The 15,730-nt window shown below is 58.1% G+C and overlaps 1 protein-coding gene across 5 annotated transcripts in view; it reads right to left on the reverse strand.

The window, feature by feature from the left end:
- RBM19 (RNA binding motif protein 19) overlaps nucleotides 1–15,730 on the reverse strand; it is a 131,617-nt gene that overhangs the window by 33,778 nt on the left and 82,109 nt on the right. For all 5 annotated transcript variants that reach the window (XR_010933309.1, XR_010933308.1, XM_067700694.1 and 2 more), the window contains exon 22: nucleotides 9,252–9,357. Coding sequence is in view for 3 of the 5 variants with exons in the window: in XM_067700694.1 (XP_067556795.1) it covers nucleotides 9,252–9,357 (106 nt within the window). In the remaining 2 variants the exon portion in view is untranslated. The remainder of the gene's footprint in view (nucleotides 1–9,251; nucleotides 9,358–15,730) is intronic.

The raw sequence follows: 15,730 nt of genomic DNA on the forward strand, positions 1-15,730 counted from the left end.
CGTGATAATTCTCACCTAAATGTTGGCTGTTGTTATTATGATGTATGCCCTCAACTTCCCATTATCACGCTAAAGAGCAGGGAGAGTGGTAAGTAGGGTACAAAAGCTCTTTTGTATTTGAGGTTAGAGCACAATGTGTGAATCTCCAAAAATAGCACAATTACCCTTCCCGGTTCTAGTCCCCTCAGGTTAATAGGAAATCAGGTTGTGTTTCCAGCCCTAGTGGCTGGAATGCGGTAGCCCCAAACTATCGCAGGCAGGAAGCCAGGATTCCTGGCTAAAACTGGCCTCGGATAATTCCGAGTAGTGGTGCTTCATGCAAAGAGCCTGTTATGTGTGAGACCCGGGGAGGGTGACGGGGAGACACAGCCCCAGGGCCTTGGGGCTTTCGGGCCAGTGCAGGGGAAGGTTCCAGGCACAGTCCCGGCCTCTCTGGCCTGCCCTCCTCTAGCAGCTTCCTCCCAGGTCTGTGTCTACACTAGACTCCACCGAAACCCACACCACCTTCTCCCCAGACAGAGACTTCCTGAACCTCAGCTCTAGGGCTGCGGTCGTCTCGGGGTGCCCGGGGTTCCACAGAGTGCCGGGCGCTGCAATGGAGGAAGTGGAAAGTTAGCTGTTCCCAGCCCTTTGCTTCTCTCCGGATCCTGCTTCTGCTGCCTGTGTTCCTCCCTTGCCATCCAAGGGCCTTCATACCACAGATTAGAGATGTCCTGGGTTCCAGAGAACTCTAAGCACTTGACCTCAACCTACTCATGAGAACAGACATCATTCTCCCATTTCAAGGAAAGGAAAGCTGAGGCCAAGGTTGGTATGCAGGTCAAGTTCCTCCTTACTTTTCCTTTCAGCCTCTATGTGTTCCATCCCTGGGCCTTCGTAACATCCCTCTCAGCCTCGGAAGGGCTCCCTTCGTACAGACTGCAGCCAGGTGCCCTCTGTGTGCCCTGCGCCCCCAGCCTCCTTAAGAACGCCTGCCCCGTTAATGCCTGCTTGTGTGCCGGGCTCCCTGGCTCGACCTTGAACCTCGGAGGGAGGCCTCTATCCTGGCTACCCTTGGCACAGAGCTCAGGACAGAGCGTGCTCGGTAAATTTCTGCAGGGCGAACCATGGAGCGAGACCTTCACCGAGGGTCGTGAAATCACGTCTCCAGACTGGGAGGGACGCTGAGGTTGGTCCCGGCTGGAGACGGAGGGCTGGTTTAGATGTACTGCCCTGGCTCCTCCAACCCCTGAGATTCAGCCCACGAGGGCAGCAGGGAAAGGAGCACGTCTCGCCCACGACTGTCCTGTCCTGTACAAGTGGGAGGCTCTGCCTTTGGTTAGGACAAGAGCTGACACATACACAGTCCTGGGTGCGGCACAGAGACGGACAGGAGGCCCCGCTCCCAACATGCGTGACTTTGGGACCTTGGGATGGGAAGAGTCTCCTGTGCCACTAACACCCGATCGCCCAGCTGGGTCACTGCCGAAGCCTGAAGGTCTAGAATGGAACTCTAAGGGTACACTGGTTTGGCAAAGAGGAGGATGCTGTAGAAGATGAGGTCCCCCCCGCCCCCCGGCCACTTCGGGGCCACTTCCTTCATCACCCAATGGGCCCGTGCTGGTTATTCCTGATCTTCCCCTGCACCCCCTGTCCGGGCTTTCAGAGCTGCCTCCCCTGGAGGGCATAACCAGGGCTCGCTGGCCTCGGGTACCATTTAGGATGAGCAAATGGGAGGCGGCGGTGAGAGGCTGGGGGAGGGGCAGAGAGGCCGGGAGACTTTCTCCCTGGACCCCTCCCTCCAGGACCACAGCTCCTGCCGGTAGCCCCTCCTTGACAGCTCAGGCTCTCACCTGTCCCTTCAAGGTCCCTTAGCCTAAGGTGGCGACAGCTCCCACTGCCACTGGCCCTGGTGGGGGTGGGTCACATCCCTGGCGAGCCCCCCCGAGCCCTTCTTAGCCCTCCATGAATCTCTCTTCACTTGAACCATCTGGGGTTAGGTTCTGTTTGCTGACACAGATGGTCGCCTGGAGTCCCTCTGCCTTGACCCGGGGCAGATGGACTGCCCCCTTCAGAGAGCAGGTCTTAGACAACGTGAGGCCCGACAAGGGCTACTCTGAGCGGGTCTAGCCGGAGTCTGGAGCTGCCCCATCACCCGGTTCTCCGCCTCCGCTATCTTGGAAACACACCTCTTTCATCTCCTCTGACCTAAGCCACCAACTGTGGGCGCCAAGAGCCCTGGCCTCCAGTGCTGGCTAGACTGTGCCCAGGCCTGGCAGCCACCTTTCCAGAACAGGGAAGGCACCGGAAGGCTGCCAGCTCAGTGCCAGGCCTGACCTTTCTGCGGCTCTCTCTGGAAGACGGGCTTCTGCCTCCTGGCAACAAAAGCCCATGTGATGCCCTTGGCAGGACTCCCATCCCAAGGGCCATGGCTCCCGGGCTGGGCTGAGGCCAGGCCTCCTGTCCTGAGACGTCCAGGTCATCTCTCAGCCCCTCTGCTGTCTCTCGCCGAGTGGGAGGGCCGCATCTCTCGGCGGATGCCAAATCCACCTGAACACGGACGCCGCCAACCTGCCCTAAACCATCTGTGCCCCTGAATCCTGGAGGAAGTGTGGCCAAGAATGACCACGTGGCTCAGAGCACAGCAGCCAAGCCCGGGGAAAGGGAGCCGCGGCCCAGCTGGGGCTGCCGGGGGCTCAGCCCCTTCTCTGCCGAGGGGGGTGAAAAACAGGGGCCTGTGATTCTGGGAGGACAGTCTGCTGCCCTGGGACGTTCTGTATCGGCTCCTTGTGGACAGCATGCTGAGCTCTAAGGGGGAGATCACTTTTGTCCCTGTACCAATGCTCCCCGACTCCTGTAAGTGAGCTCCCAGCAAATCTTCCAGCTACCTCTGGCCTCCACTGGGGAAGAGCTGGTCCCCAGAAAAAGTGGGGCTCTTTGCACAATACTGCTAACTTCAGCTGTGGGCCTCCACTCAGCACCTTGGGCCCCTCCGACTTACAATGCCGTGGAGCTGAGGGCAAATCCATGCCTTGAAATGCAAGCCTCAGGATTCAAACACGTTTTCCTTTATCCCTGGGCCCTGATGATAGGAACTAGGGAAAACCTGCACTTAAAACACAAGCACGGGCTTCCCTGGTGGCGCAGTGGTTGAGAGACCGCCTGCCGATGCAGGGGACGTGGGTTCGTGCCCCGGTCGCTCCGGGAAGATCCCACATGCCGCGAAGCAGCTGGGCCTGTGAGCCATGGCCGCTGACCCTGCGCGTCCGGAGCCTGTGCTCCGCAACGGGAGAGGCCACAACAGTGAGAGGCCCACGTACTGCAAAAAAACCCCCCAAAAAAACACAAGCACGAGCGCACACACCTAACACAGACAAGTGGGGATAGCACCCCAATTCCTGGATTTGTGGCCAGTTAACATTTCAGGAGACAAAAAGCAACTGATACCTCGGCTTCAAAGCACAGCACCTCTGCCCCGTGGGGCCTGGGACACTCCACTGCCTCTGCTCCTTTGGTGCCCTGCGCCGCGGCCTGTGGTGAGTGCTTGGCACGCGGCTTTCCACTTAATCTTCATGGCTGCCTCAAGGCGCAGATCATTTCCGGTTGTGGACATGAACAGCCTGCGGTGTGGGGACATGAAGCCCCTTGCCCACGTTCACGGAGATGGAAGGAGGCAGCTCTGACTCCACAGGCCACGCTGCTAACCACTGTGCCGCCCTGCCTTTCTAGAACATGGGCTGTCTAGGGAGGACACAGCCCACGGAGTCTTCATTTCCATGGGCCATGTCCCGTTCAGACCCTGGCTGCACACCCTCGGGGCCCCTGGGAGGCTGTACTCTATGCACTCCTTGCACTCAGATGAGCAAAGCTGTGTGTGTGTCTGTGTGTGGAGCGCACACCACCCACCGCTAGTCTGATGGCGATCGCCGTTTACGGCGCCTGCACCGTGGCTGGGCACCCAGCGAGAAGGTGGCTGTCCCTGCCTTAAGAAGCTCTGCCTTGCTCACTGTCACCTCTTCCCACCACTGGTCTTGTTTCAGCGGAATCTGCAAGGCGAAGGCCATGGGTGCGGAGAGGCCTGATGGGACCCCCCTACGAAACTCTCTCAGCATTACCCCAACTGGGGTGGGCCTGGGGCTGTGTCCACGCCCCCCTCTCCCCCGGCACCATACAAAAGTGAGAAGTGAGAACGGAGACGTTAACTGGCACGACTCCCCAGTTAAAGCTGTGGTTGTTTACCAGTGAGAAGAGAAGAGCGCTGCCTGCCAACGCCGACCGCCATCCCATCTCCCTACTGCCGGCTCCCCCCAAGTGTTTATTTAAGCCAACACACTGCTCTGCTAATTGGATAACATTCCATGTGAAAACAGACCTTTTAAAACAACAGCAGCGGTGGCAAATAAAAACAGCTGCAACTGCAAAAGTACAAAGGCTCGGTGGGCTCCGGGAAGGGAGAAATTAAAGGCGCATGCATGGGGGAAAAAAAAAAAAAGAATGTTCTGGTTTCCAGGCTGCAAGTCTGCTCTTTGCTTTCTTTCCCTTCTTCCTCCGTGACCAGCCAGTCCAAGTAAAGGCAGAGGAGGTGGTGGCTTCTAACGTTTGGAAGCCCAGTGACTATTGGTGGCCACTTGGCCAATGGGCACGGGCACAGCTGGTTGGGAATCCCAGGTCACCTGCCCAGGTAGAAAGCTGCTGTCTCCAAGGCTTGGGACGGTTGGCAGGAGACAGTGTGCGGCTCTGGAGGCCCCTAAAGGAATGTCCACTCCTCCTCTGGGGGCCCCGGAGGAGCTGATTTCATCCTGGGCTTGTTCCCAAGAGATGTTTTAAGGGCCAACCTCTTGGCCTTCCTCCAAATGTCTAATTGGTGAGTTGCTGGGGATGGGTGAGAGGTGAGGGGTGTGGTGTAGAGAGGAGGGGGCTGGCGCACGGTTTGGCCGCAGCTGGCACTCAACTTAAGTGAATACGTGAATGAAGGGAGGAAGAGCTAATCCGTGGACTCTGGAATCAGATCGACACGCGGGGTTTCCCAGCTCTGGCACGTGGCGCCAACCCTTCGAACCTCAGTTTACCCATCTGTCAAATGGCTTCCTCCCGCTGACGCGCCAAATGCCCAGTGCCGTCCCTGCCAAAGACGGGCTTTTAGAAGTTGATGGTTTTTTACTGATGCCAAGAGGCTGCCCTTCCAGAAACATCATCAGGACCCAGAGAAACACGTGGCACCTGAGACACTACAAATATCCCTACACACAAGCGCAGGCCCAGGCCACTGGGGAAGACCACCTTATTTGGGACTTCCTGTCTGCCCTCATCGACCTTTGTCCCTGCTTCCCTCCAGCACGTGGGAGAAGGTTCTTTGAGAAATGTGGGCTCATCACACTTGGAGGTTTAGATAATAACAACAGCAGCCCTTTCAGAGGGACTGACATTCATGCCTGGGACATCGGGGGCTGATGAAATGCCCTAGGTTGGGAGAACATGCCAGCTCACGGAGCCTGTGACAGGGGCTGACGGCCAGGTCCCACCCCTGGTTTAGCATCTCAGCAACAGAGCCAGGTCCCGGCTTCCCATTGGTTCCCAGGACCCTGCACACATGGAGCTTAACAAGCGCCTGGAGAAACCGGGGAGGGGGTTATGCAAATCTCCAGCTGAGTCCGGGGCTGCTGCAGGTTGGGACGAGACAATGCGTGTACGGTGTACATGTCACACACAAAGCCAGCTCGGCCGCTCGCGGGCGCCTCTGGCTATTGTCATCAGTTGCCTGGTTACCCTGAGCTCTTCGTGGAGCCTTGCGCTAGGATTCTCTTCCCTGTTTGGGGCGTGTGCTTGACCCAGAGGGGCCTGACGGATGACGGAGTTCCTGAGGATGTGCGGGGTGGAACACGGGGTCATGGAGCAAGGTCGGAAGACTCAGGGTCCCTGGGGGCGGGGAGGACGCAGATGACCCGTGCTTGGGGCCCAAAGAGAGATGGGGGTGCTGAGCGGATGCCTCCAGGGACCAACCAGGGTGCCTAATTCTCTCCTCAGCCAGCTGGCAAAGTGGACTGGTTGGTGCCCAGGAAAGAGTACTGTGCTGTGAGTCACATCCCCGGGTTCACAGCCCAGCCTGGAAACTGCTAGTTTCTCCACCGCTTTCCAGACCCAAGGTGCTACAATCGGCCTCTACTCCCTCCCTGCCTCCTCCCCCTAATATGTGTCCGCTCCCCTCATCTTTTCCTCCCTGTCTCCTCTTTTCCCCTCTGAGGACCGCCTGGCGCCCCGGGGCACAGGAGGCTTACACCTCCAGGTTCCAGTGCTCTGACGCCACAAGAGTTACTGACCACTTCTTCCTGGAGGACGCCCCACGGCAGGAAGCAGGGGTGAAGCCCTTGGTGAGGGAGGCGAGTGGTCAGGGTTCAGTCAAGCCCCGGGAAGGATTTCTAAAGCAGGTCTTCTTCCCTGAAGCGCTTCAAAGGGAGAACCGCTGGGGGTGGTGGTGGGGTGGTGGGCGGCGCTTGTCCTGAGAAACTGGGGGTCCTGGAGGTTCCCGTACCAGCCCTGGGATTCCCACGAGTTCCTTCTTTCGAAATGAAAATAGGGTCTCTGGGGGTTTCTAACTCAATGTCTCCTTCCAGCATTGCTTTCCCTCTTCAAACTCACGCCTGCCCTCGAGCTAACCAGATATTTACAATATTCAGAATTCTATTCACCAACATGGAGCGCGCACGCTCTATGGCTCAGTGGAGAGCGCTAAATGTTCCACTCGGGGGACAATAAAGTTCTTCAGACAGACAGGGAGAAGGAGAAGGAAAAGTCACGGCAGCTTCTCCGGGAAGCAAAAAGAGCAAAGGAATCTTTGCGGGAGAGGTGCGTTCCCGATGGGCTCAGACTTCATGGGAGACCAGCTCGCCCAGCGGCGGCACAGAGGGCCCGTCCTGGTGCGGTGAGAGGCGGGAATGGCGGGGCCGGGACAGCTCCGGAGCCAGGTTGCCGCCTGTCGGAGGTGAGGGGCCGCAAGAGCCCGTCCTGGAGGGGGTGTGGGTTGAGCCCTCGCCGTCCTCGGCTGCCCTTTCTCTTCCTGGAGCCCAGGTTGGAAGGGACAGAGGGGGAGGAGCCACCTCCATAAGTCAGCAGAAGGCTGTGCTAGGCTCTGCAAAGAACATTTGCAGCCTGGCCTCCAGCGCCAGGCGCTAGCCAAGCGGGCACTGGCACTGCCCGGCTACCTGAGCATCTCCCCCCCATGCCCCGTTCCCATGACCCCAGGGAACAAAGCTATATTGACTGCATCCTGGCGACGGGAGCGTGGAATTTCAGGGCTGGCAGTCCATGCCTGGTCTAGCCCTCTGGGTCACGAGAGCCACGTTAATTCTGACTTCAAGCTCCGGAGGGAGGCTGCCGCGTGGAAGAAGCTTCTAGTTGGAGGGCGTGGACAACTTTTCTCTCTGCTCCTTCCCTTCTTCTTAGATCACCACCATCACCAACCGCCTCATCACAGCTAACAGACGGAGCTCACGGAGGCCAGATCCCGTCCTAAGACTATCATCTCATCCCAGCCTCGCAACGATTCGGTGAGGGGAATTCTATTACCGTTTTATAAGGGGGGAAACCGAGGCACGTAGAAAGTAAGTCACCTGCCCAAGGTCACATAGCAGGTAAGGGCTAGGATTCGGGCAGCAGAGTCTGTGCTCTAACAGCTAGCCCTCGCACCGGTCCTTAATAAGAGATTTTTCTTGGAGCAGGGAGTGAATCCCCCTTCATTTCTCCCGTAATCGCAGTCTCACACAGGAACCCTGACATAAAACAGATGACAATGGTCCTACACACTCACAGAAGCTCAGGGCTAGACGGACGCAGTGGAGAAAGCGCTGCCTGCACCCCTCTCTTCCCTGTCCACAGATGGAGGGCTGGTGGCTCTGAAGGGACCTGGGCTGGTGGGAACGAGGAGGAAACAGCTCACTCATCTCGAGCACCATGTGCCAGGACCCGTGTCACCATCTGCCTTCACCCTGTGGGCGTGGGACCTGTCATCATTCCCATTTTACAGATGAGGAGACTGAGGCACAGGGCAGGGCCGGGGAAGCCAAGCAGCCAGCAGTAAGTGCAGTGCTCTGGACGGCTGTTCCCTGGCTTCTCTCTGAGCCAGTGGCGGGGGGACCCCGCAGGTGCCTGCCTTGCTGGTGAGCGTCAAGGCCGTGGGCCGGCTGCACGCAGGGGTTGTGGTCCCTCCTGTCACGACAGGAGGCGAGGGGAAGACTGCCAGCCGAGAAGAAAGAGGCGCAGATGTCTGGACAAACATGGCCACGTGTCAACAAAGCGTGCACTTGAGTTCAAGACGCTGAGACAAAGGTGGCTGGCAGGCCTGCTGAAGTCCTGGGGCACCCTCTCTGCCTGTGCGTGTTCCCAGGGCCCACAAAGGCCGCAGCTGTGTCCCTGAGATGACACCTTCAGCTCCACCCACAGGGCCTCTGGCAACGCCAATTTGCTGCTGGCCAAGAGTGTGATTCCAACAAATACTCTGCTTTTCTGAAGATGCCTCCTCAGAGGCGGGGGGATCCCAGCCATTAGTGACACGTGCCCCTTGCTTTACTGCACCCTCAAGGGAAGACAGGCCAGGACGGGGGAAGGCTGCCTGTGGCACAGGCTCTCGGAGGGAGCCCACGAAGACAGCGCATGGCCCCATGGCCCCCTCCCCCCAGGATCCTGATCTGGGACTGTGAGAGCAGCAACTGCGGACCCCGGTCACACAGCCTCTGCCCCTGGTCTGCTGCCGCGGAGGACGAGGACCCCGGACCTACTGCGCCAAGCCCACACCCAGAGAGGCTGCCTTGCTTCAAAAATAAAAGGTGGTTCTGTCTCCAAGGAATTCCGTACACGTGCTTACACACAGCAGCACTTGCCTGGCCTGAGTGCACCTGAAATCAGCACAAAACACAAGCCCCAGGCACCAGCAGAAGAAGAGGGGAAAGAGCTGTCCCCGCGGGTTCCCACTGGGGTGCCTGGCGGCCTCTTCTCCGAGCGCTGTCCCCTGGCTCCTCTCCACACTCTGCACAGCATCTCCCACGCTTTCTGTCTGACCTGGAGCGGCCCGGGACACAGAACTGCCCCTTCCTCCAAACACAAGGCCCATGGTCTTTTCTTCCAAGGACATTGTGTAAATTAGCAGGGCTGGGGAGAGGAGGGGAGAGAAAATCCGAATGGGGAGTGGGGGCCGCGCCCACGTCTGTGAAGAGGCCTTGCTGCTTCTCCCACAAAGGACCCAGAAAGGAGAGGCCGGGAGGGAGGGGCCCTGGTCTCACCTTCGCGTCCTGCTTGGTGAGGAAGTCGACGAAGCCGAACCCTCTGTGCGAGCCCATCCCCGTCATCTTCTTCGGCAAGCGGACTGTCTTCAGCTCCCCGAAGGTGCTGGGAATAAAAACACGGGAGTTTCAGAATCGAGGCCTGCAAAGGGGGCGGGGGGAGGCAGGACCGATTCTCACCCGCTAACCCTTTCCAGTTAGAAGAGAGGAGTGCCCGCAGATGCACGAGGCGGGTACCTGTGCACAGCCACGTGCACGAACACTCGTGTCAGTGTCAGCTCCCCACTGGCCAGCACGTGTCCTGGGGGCCCGGGTGGCCTTCTCCCTCCGGCCTGGCCATCACGCCAGCAGGGAGGGAACCGTCAGACTGGGGATGCCGTTCCTCCCGGGGGTGAGGGGGTGGGGGGAATGAATATTCAGCAAGGGGGATGCAGCCCCGTGCATGCATGGCTGGGCTGGGGAGGCACTGGCCAGGCCAGGGCCCCGGACTCGGGGTTAGCACGGACTCCCCACGGACACCCACGAATCTGACTGAGTAAGCAGGGTGAGTCCCTTCTCCCAGATCCGGGACCTGGGATGGTTCTTCAGCGCTTGGCACTTGAATGCCACACAGCCACGCCCTCCAAACCCCACTCCTGCCTCAGGGTTTTGATATCCGCGAAGCCAAAGTCAGGCAAAGCTGACTCTGGAGGAGAAAAGGCAGGTGTTCCCCACCGCCCCCCCGCATCCAGCAGGGATCAAACAGGTAAACACGGCCTCCAACCATCTCCCCAGTGCCCCCTCTCCCCCTGGATAAACCTTTGAGAAATTCCCGGACAAAAGGATCGGGCCTCCCTTGCTTTCCTCTCTCACTCCCCCGCCCCCAGCCCATCCTCAGGTCCATTTATCAAACATATACGCACAAATTGTTGCCGATAAATATTTAATGTGCGCGGCATCTGCAAAGAGGTATTATTTTATTTGAAAATCTACACACACTTGTGGGCACCCGGGCACACGCACCTACACACGATGGTGCAGGATGCCTCGGGGCCAGAGACCGACTGGGCAAAAGGCACAGTAAAGGCCGTAAGCTCTCGTGAAATGATCTAAGCTGAATCTGTGGCGTTAACCCGCAGCCCTGCCGGCATGACCAGGCATCTGCCCGCCCAATTTCTGGAGGCAGGACGGTGTGTAAATGTGGCATTATGAAGCCTCAAAATGAATCTGCACGTCTCCCCGGCACTCTCCCCGGCAGCTCCGCTCCCTCTCCTGGCGCCTCTCCGAGCAGAGGCCACGGAAACTGGGCTGCTGGCTCCACGGCCAGCCTCCCGGGAGGGGAGGGGCTGCAGAGGATGGGCAGTGGAGGCCTGTCAGTCATCCCAGCCCCCGGCTGGGGCTCGTGGCCCACCTGGAGCGGCCCAGAGGCTGGGCAGGTGGGGACCAACACGAAGGTGAGGTGGGAGAACCCAGCGGAGTCCTGCCCACAAACCCTGCTTTATTCTGCCACCTAAAGGCCGACACGCCCCACGACAGACATGCTGCCTCTTTTTCCAGCGAAGCCCCGCTGGCGTTGGACACGGAGGGCAGGGGACGCACATACTTTCTGGCAGGCTCCTTTGGGTAAACATAAATGGCGCTTTGGCACCAAGTTCTTCAGAGAGTCACGGGGACTGTGGGGACAGTGGGGACAGTGTATCTGACGGATTCAGACCTGGTCTCAGGAGGCTGAAGGGCACAGGGAGGCCTTGCCGAGCACCCGCTGTGTGTCTGGGTCATGCTGGGCGCTGGGCAGACACGGCCACAGACAACCTATGGGGTGGGCCGGTCTCTCTGCCTGACTCTCCACCCCCGGCCCAGCCTCCAGGCTCTCAGGCCTCGGCTTCCGTGAGCAGCCTTGGCTGACCTGCTCTGGGTGGGGGCGGATGTGCCCGCAGCAGTCAGGGCCCACCGTGCTTCAGGGCGCTGCGGTGTGGACGCCTGGGGAACGCTCTGCCTTCCCCTGGGGCTGGAATTCAGCTCTGCGAGAGTGGAAACCACATCTATCTTGCCCATCACGGGATCCGCAGCAAGGTGCCCCAGGCCTGGCTCACAGTGGACGCCTGGAGGTAGTTTTGGACCGAAGAAACAGCAGCCCTGGAAGGCGGACACGACCATTGGGATGTCGCACCTACGCTCCGAGGGTGGTGATGAGGATTCCACGAACCAGGCCACGGGGTACATATGAAGAGCACAAATGTTAATTACTATTGGTCTCACCGACCCCATTTTCAGATGAGGAAACTGAGGCTCAGGGAGGTAGTGGTTCTTGCGAGTAGGTGGCAGGGCCAGAGTGTGAACCTGGGAGTGTCTGATGCGAAGCTGGAGGAGCTCTCTGTGCTGCGCGATGTTTCACCCGCTTCAGTTATCTGGAGGGGACCAGCCACTTTCCGGAGCGGGGCTTTCATTCTGAGGCTTGGCCCTGTCTGGCAATGAAGAAGGAAGGCCGTGTACGGGGATGGCTAGGATTGCGCTGGGCAGGCTCCGAGGGGTCCAGTGACTTGCCCGAGATCCCAGGGTAAGGGAGGCCGACTCAGACCCAGTCCCTCCTGCCTGCACTGGGTGCAAACCCCCTGCCTCTGCCCACGGGGGCTCTAACTTCCCGTCCCTTGATGCTGCCCAATTCTTCTTAGCCGTGGCTCATTTCTGGGGACCTCACCCGTATGTGTACGCAAGAGAGACCACGAGAGGGAGAGACTGGTGAGGTTAATTCCTCCCTCTCTGCAGCGCACTGCAAGCTGTGGACGCTGTATGCATGGTAAGCAGCTGAGGGTCCGGAGAAAGGCGAGGAAAATAATTAAAAGGTGGAGAAAAAAAGCTGATGAGAGAAGCTAAAGGAGCCATGCTTACGTGGCCTGGAGAAGTGGCATCTGGGAGCTTGGCAGGGAAAAGCCAGGACGGAGGGGCATCCTCGATCCACGAGGGAGTGAGGGTCGGGACCAGGGAGCTGGGGGGCCGTGGGGGAGGTCACTGCCCGTCTGGGGTGTCCAGACAGACATCTGCATGGCCAAGGAAATGCTGTGTCCCAAGACCCTAGGAGCTTAAAAAATCCCACCATTCCTCACGACAAGAAAGAGTGAGGGCTTCCAGAGCAGCTGGAAGATTAGGGTTAGATCTTAGAATGAACTTCCCAATTCCCGTGAAGCCCCGGAGTGAAGGGCTGGAGCTTCAAGACCGTCACTGCGGCTGTCACCCCAGTGGCCAATGACAGAGTGCCTGTGGAGTGCTAGGCCTTTTAAATATACCGTTTCTAGGTACAACGATTGTGGGGTAAGAGTCGCTGCCTCCTGTTTTTACAGATGAGAAAACCAAGGGCTGAAGAGGCCAAGTGACCTGCCCAAGCCCCACGGCCTGGGACTCGAAACTCAGGCGAGCTTTCCCTCCCAGTTCAGGAGGGATGGCTTCAGTTGCTTGTGTAACTACTGTGTGGGAAAAAATAAAGCCGATACTAATGATCTCAGAGAGATATCAAAAGAGAATTAAAAAGAAAAAGAAAGGTAAAAAAGGCTGGGGCGGGGGAATCGATGAAGTACCTTTAGCTCCTTGGAGATAAGCGATATATAAATACCAGCCATTATTAAAGTTCTCATCTGACAGCAAAGCCCACAGAGCCATTTTCAAGAGCGGCTTTTGCAGGAAGTTCTGCACGTCTCCTGGGAGAGGAGGCCTGGGCATGGCTGGGCAGGGCCGCCAGGGACCGGAGAGGGAGGCAGATGACCGGGCACCCAGGAACCAACCCCCCCCAACCCCCGCCAGCCCAGACTCTACCACTTGGGAAGGAGACACGGATGCTCCCCACTGTGTAGATAATAGAAACCACAAAATAGCAATTACTGTATCAGAAGCTGTGAATAAAGAGGACATACGGGGCTTTTAAACGTGGCCCTCCTTCCCTCCCCCACTCTGCTCACACTTCAGTAACAAACTCACACCTCACTGTTCCAATTATTTCATTCACCTCGGGTTCACCAATTACTCCTCCACGCCGCAGCCCCGCCCCGCTCCTCCGCGCCAGGAGCACGTGACTGGTGGGGATCCGTGGGTGTTTGTTGTCACATTTTTAATTTCTTTCGAGGTGCAGTGGGGGTGGAGGGGGAAGAGAAGGAGGAGGTGGGGAGGGCGCACCAAGGTGTGGAGCGAGGCAAGCCAGTTATGCCTGGGCCCCGTAAACAAGTCCAGGCACGCAATCGCGCTGGCACACAGGCCTGATCGCAGACACAGAGTGTGTGTGTGTGTGTGTGTGCGCGCGCGTGTGTGTGTGTGTGTGTGTGTGTGTGTGTGTCTTGCGTGCGTGAGGGGATCCCCTCCCCTGGCGCCCTCTGACTGGACCTGCCACAGCCCTGGATGGCAGCGGCTCGGTGGCAGGGGTGGGGGTTGGCTCTGCTACTGAAAGGGATGAACCATCCTCTCTCTCCTCCTTGACTGAAGTGACGGGATGGGGTGGGGTGCAGTGGGGACAAGGAAGTGTGGGGGACAGAGAGCGCCCTCCAGAGATGCCGAACCTGATGATTTGGCAGCCGTGCTGATGCCTGGGTTCGGGGGTTTCATGGGCAGGCTGGGAGGGCGGCCCAACCTTCTAGCCCGCACGCGGACACCGAGTAGGGGTCGGGCACACCCCCAGGAGCCTAGGCCCCCCTGCTCCCTGGACACAAGTTCTTATCACTCTCCTATTTGGATCCGCTGGAGGAACCAGAGTCCCAGCAGAAGTGCTGAGTCACGTGGGGAAGTCTGCTGGCCTGACTTCTCTACACCTGCACTCAAGGCACTGCTGAGGGGAAAAAAAGAAAAAAATCATCTGCCCCAACAGTGTGGTGTGAACAACAATGAGATAAAGGGGTGGTTTTGTGCTAAGAATAAACTGCAGGCTTCTTTCTGTTCCTTCTGGAGTACAAAAAAAGGGCTAAATCTCTTGGCATCAAAAAGCCTTTCCAATATACCACCACCAATTTTCTAACACACACACACACACACACACACGTAATATCCATTATTCCCCCCCGTCCTTCTCAGTGCCATGTGCCCCGCGGTGTGTTAAATATTGGCTATACATGATCTTACAACAGCCTTATGACCTAGGCACTGCTATTCCCATTTTATAGATGGAGAAAACTGAGGCTCAAAGAAGTTATGTGATTTCTCCAAGGTCACCCCGAGTCATTACCTACGACGGGGGTGAAGTGACTTGTCCAAGGCCCCACGGGTGGCAATGAGCCAAGCTGGACTCCAAGTGGGCAGTTTGTCCCTGAACTTGTGCTTTGCTCACTGGAAGTCTGTGTGGTCTGTCTTGTCTATTAATAATTGGCCAAAGGGATCTGTGTGCAAGGTGCTTGGGCGAGGCAACGGTGGGCCAGACATCAGCTTTGTCTTTAGGGACCCTTGGCTGGTAGTAGGGAAGAGCTACAGGCAGGCAGTGAGCCCCCTGCTGCCCCACAGACAAAAGAGGACTCTGGGGTCTACCCCCGCGTCTCAGCTGCTTAGGGTCCACAGCTGGGGGCTTCTGATTCCCGCTCACTGCTCTCTCTTCCACGCCCACATCCACCATGAACTCACGGGGTAGTTCCCACGGGGTGAATGAACGTGGCAGGTTGGCAGCCGCTCTGCCCGGTATCCCGTCTCGTGTTCCCCTTTCCTTACTGAGTCGCCGTGTGGCTACGGGCCCCAGCTGAAGCAGGGTGGAGGGACAGACAGGCTGAATGGACACCTAGGGACAAACCCACCCCTCCGTCGACGACAGGTGGTTTCTGCAGCGGAGGGAGGCTGGGCCACAGGAACCATCATCCAAACCTTCCGCTCCTGGAATGTATACAGAGCGAAAGCTTTGGTCAAAGCTGCTCGTCCGATCCTCCAGCCTCACAAACGGGGAAACGGAGGCTAACCCAACCACACTGGCTTTCCTCCTGTGCATGAAGCCACCGAACTTAGGCCAGGACCTATGACCTTGCTCTTCCCATAACCCAGAACTCTCCACGCCTAGCCGTTCCCACCACAGACCCTCCTGTCATTCAATCTCAGCTCGAATGCCACCTTCTCAAGGAGGCCTTCCACTGCCACCTTATTTAACGTCGCTTCCCCGCGCCACCAGCCACGCTGTCACATCTGAGCACCGTCTGGGATGGCTTGTTTACTTATTTGTCTTTCCCTCCCCCTTCTAGAGACACAAAGAACACTCTAAGACGGCAGAGTCCAGTCTCTGTTGTGTCTGCAGAACCTAGCCTGCGCCTAGCCCACAGAAAACACTCTATAAACATTCATGAAAACACGCACTTGACATTGACCGAGTCCTCCCTAAGCGCCAGGTCTGCGTCCTTCACCCGAATCATCTCACGCGATGCATACGCTACTGCGATGGCACCGGCACGCCCGGGGCCGGAACACCCAGTCCTTCTGTCCTCAGGACACTCTCTCATCTTCTACAACCACACGCTATTACAAGGAGTGTTTGGCCCCCAGGGGCTCCTTCC

The sequence above is a fragment of the Pseudorca crassidens genome, chromosome 12 (genome assembly GCF_039906515.1).
Source record: "Pseudorca crassidens isolate mPseCra1 chromosome 12, mPseCra1.hap1, whole genome shotgun sequence".
Lineage (NCBI taxonomy): Eukaryota > Metazoa > Chordata > Mammalia > Artiodactyla > Delphinidae > Pseudorca > Pseudorca crassidens.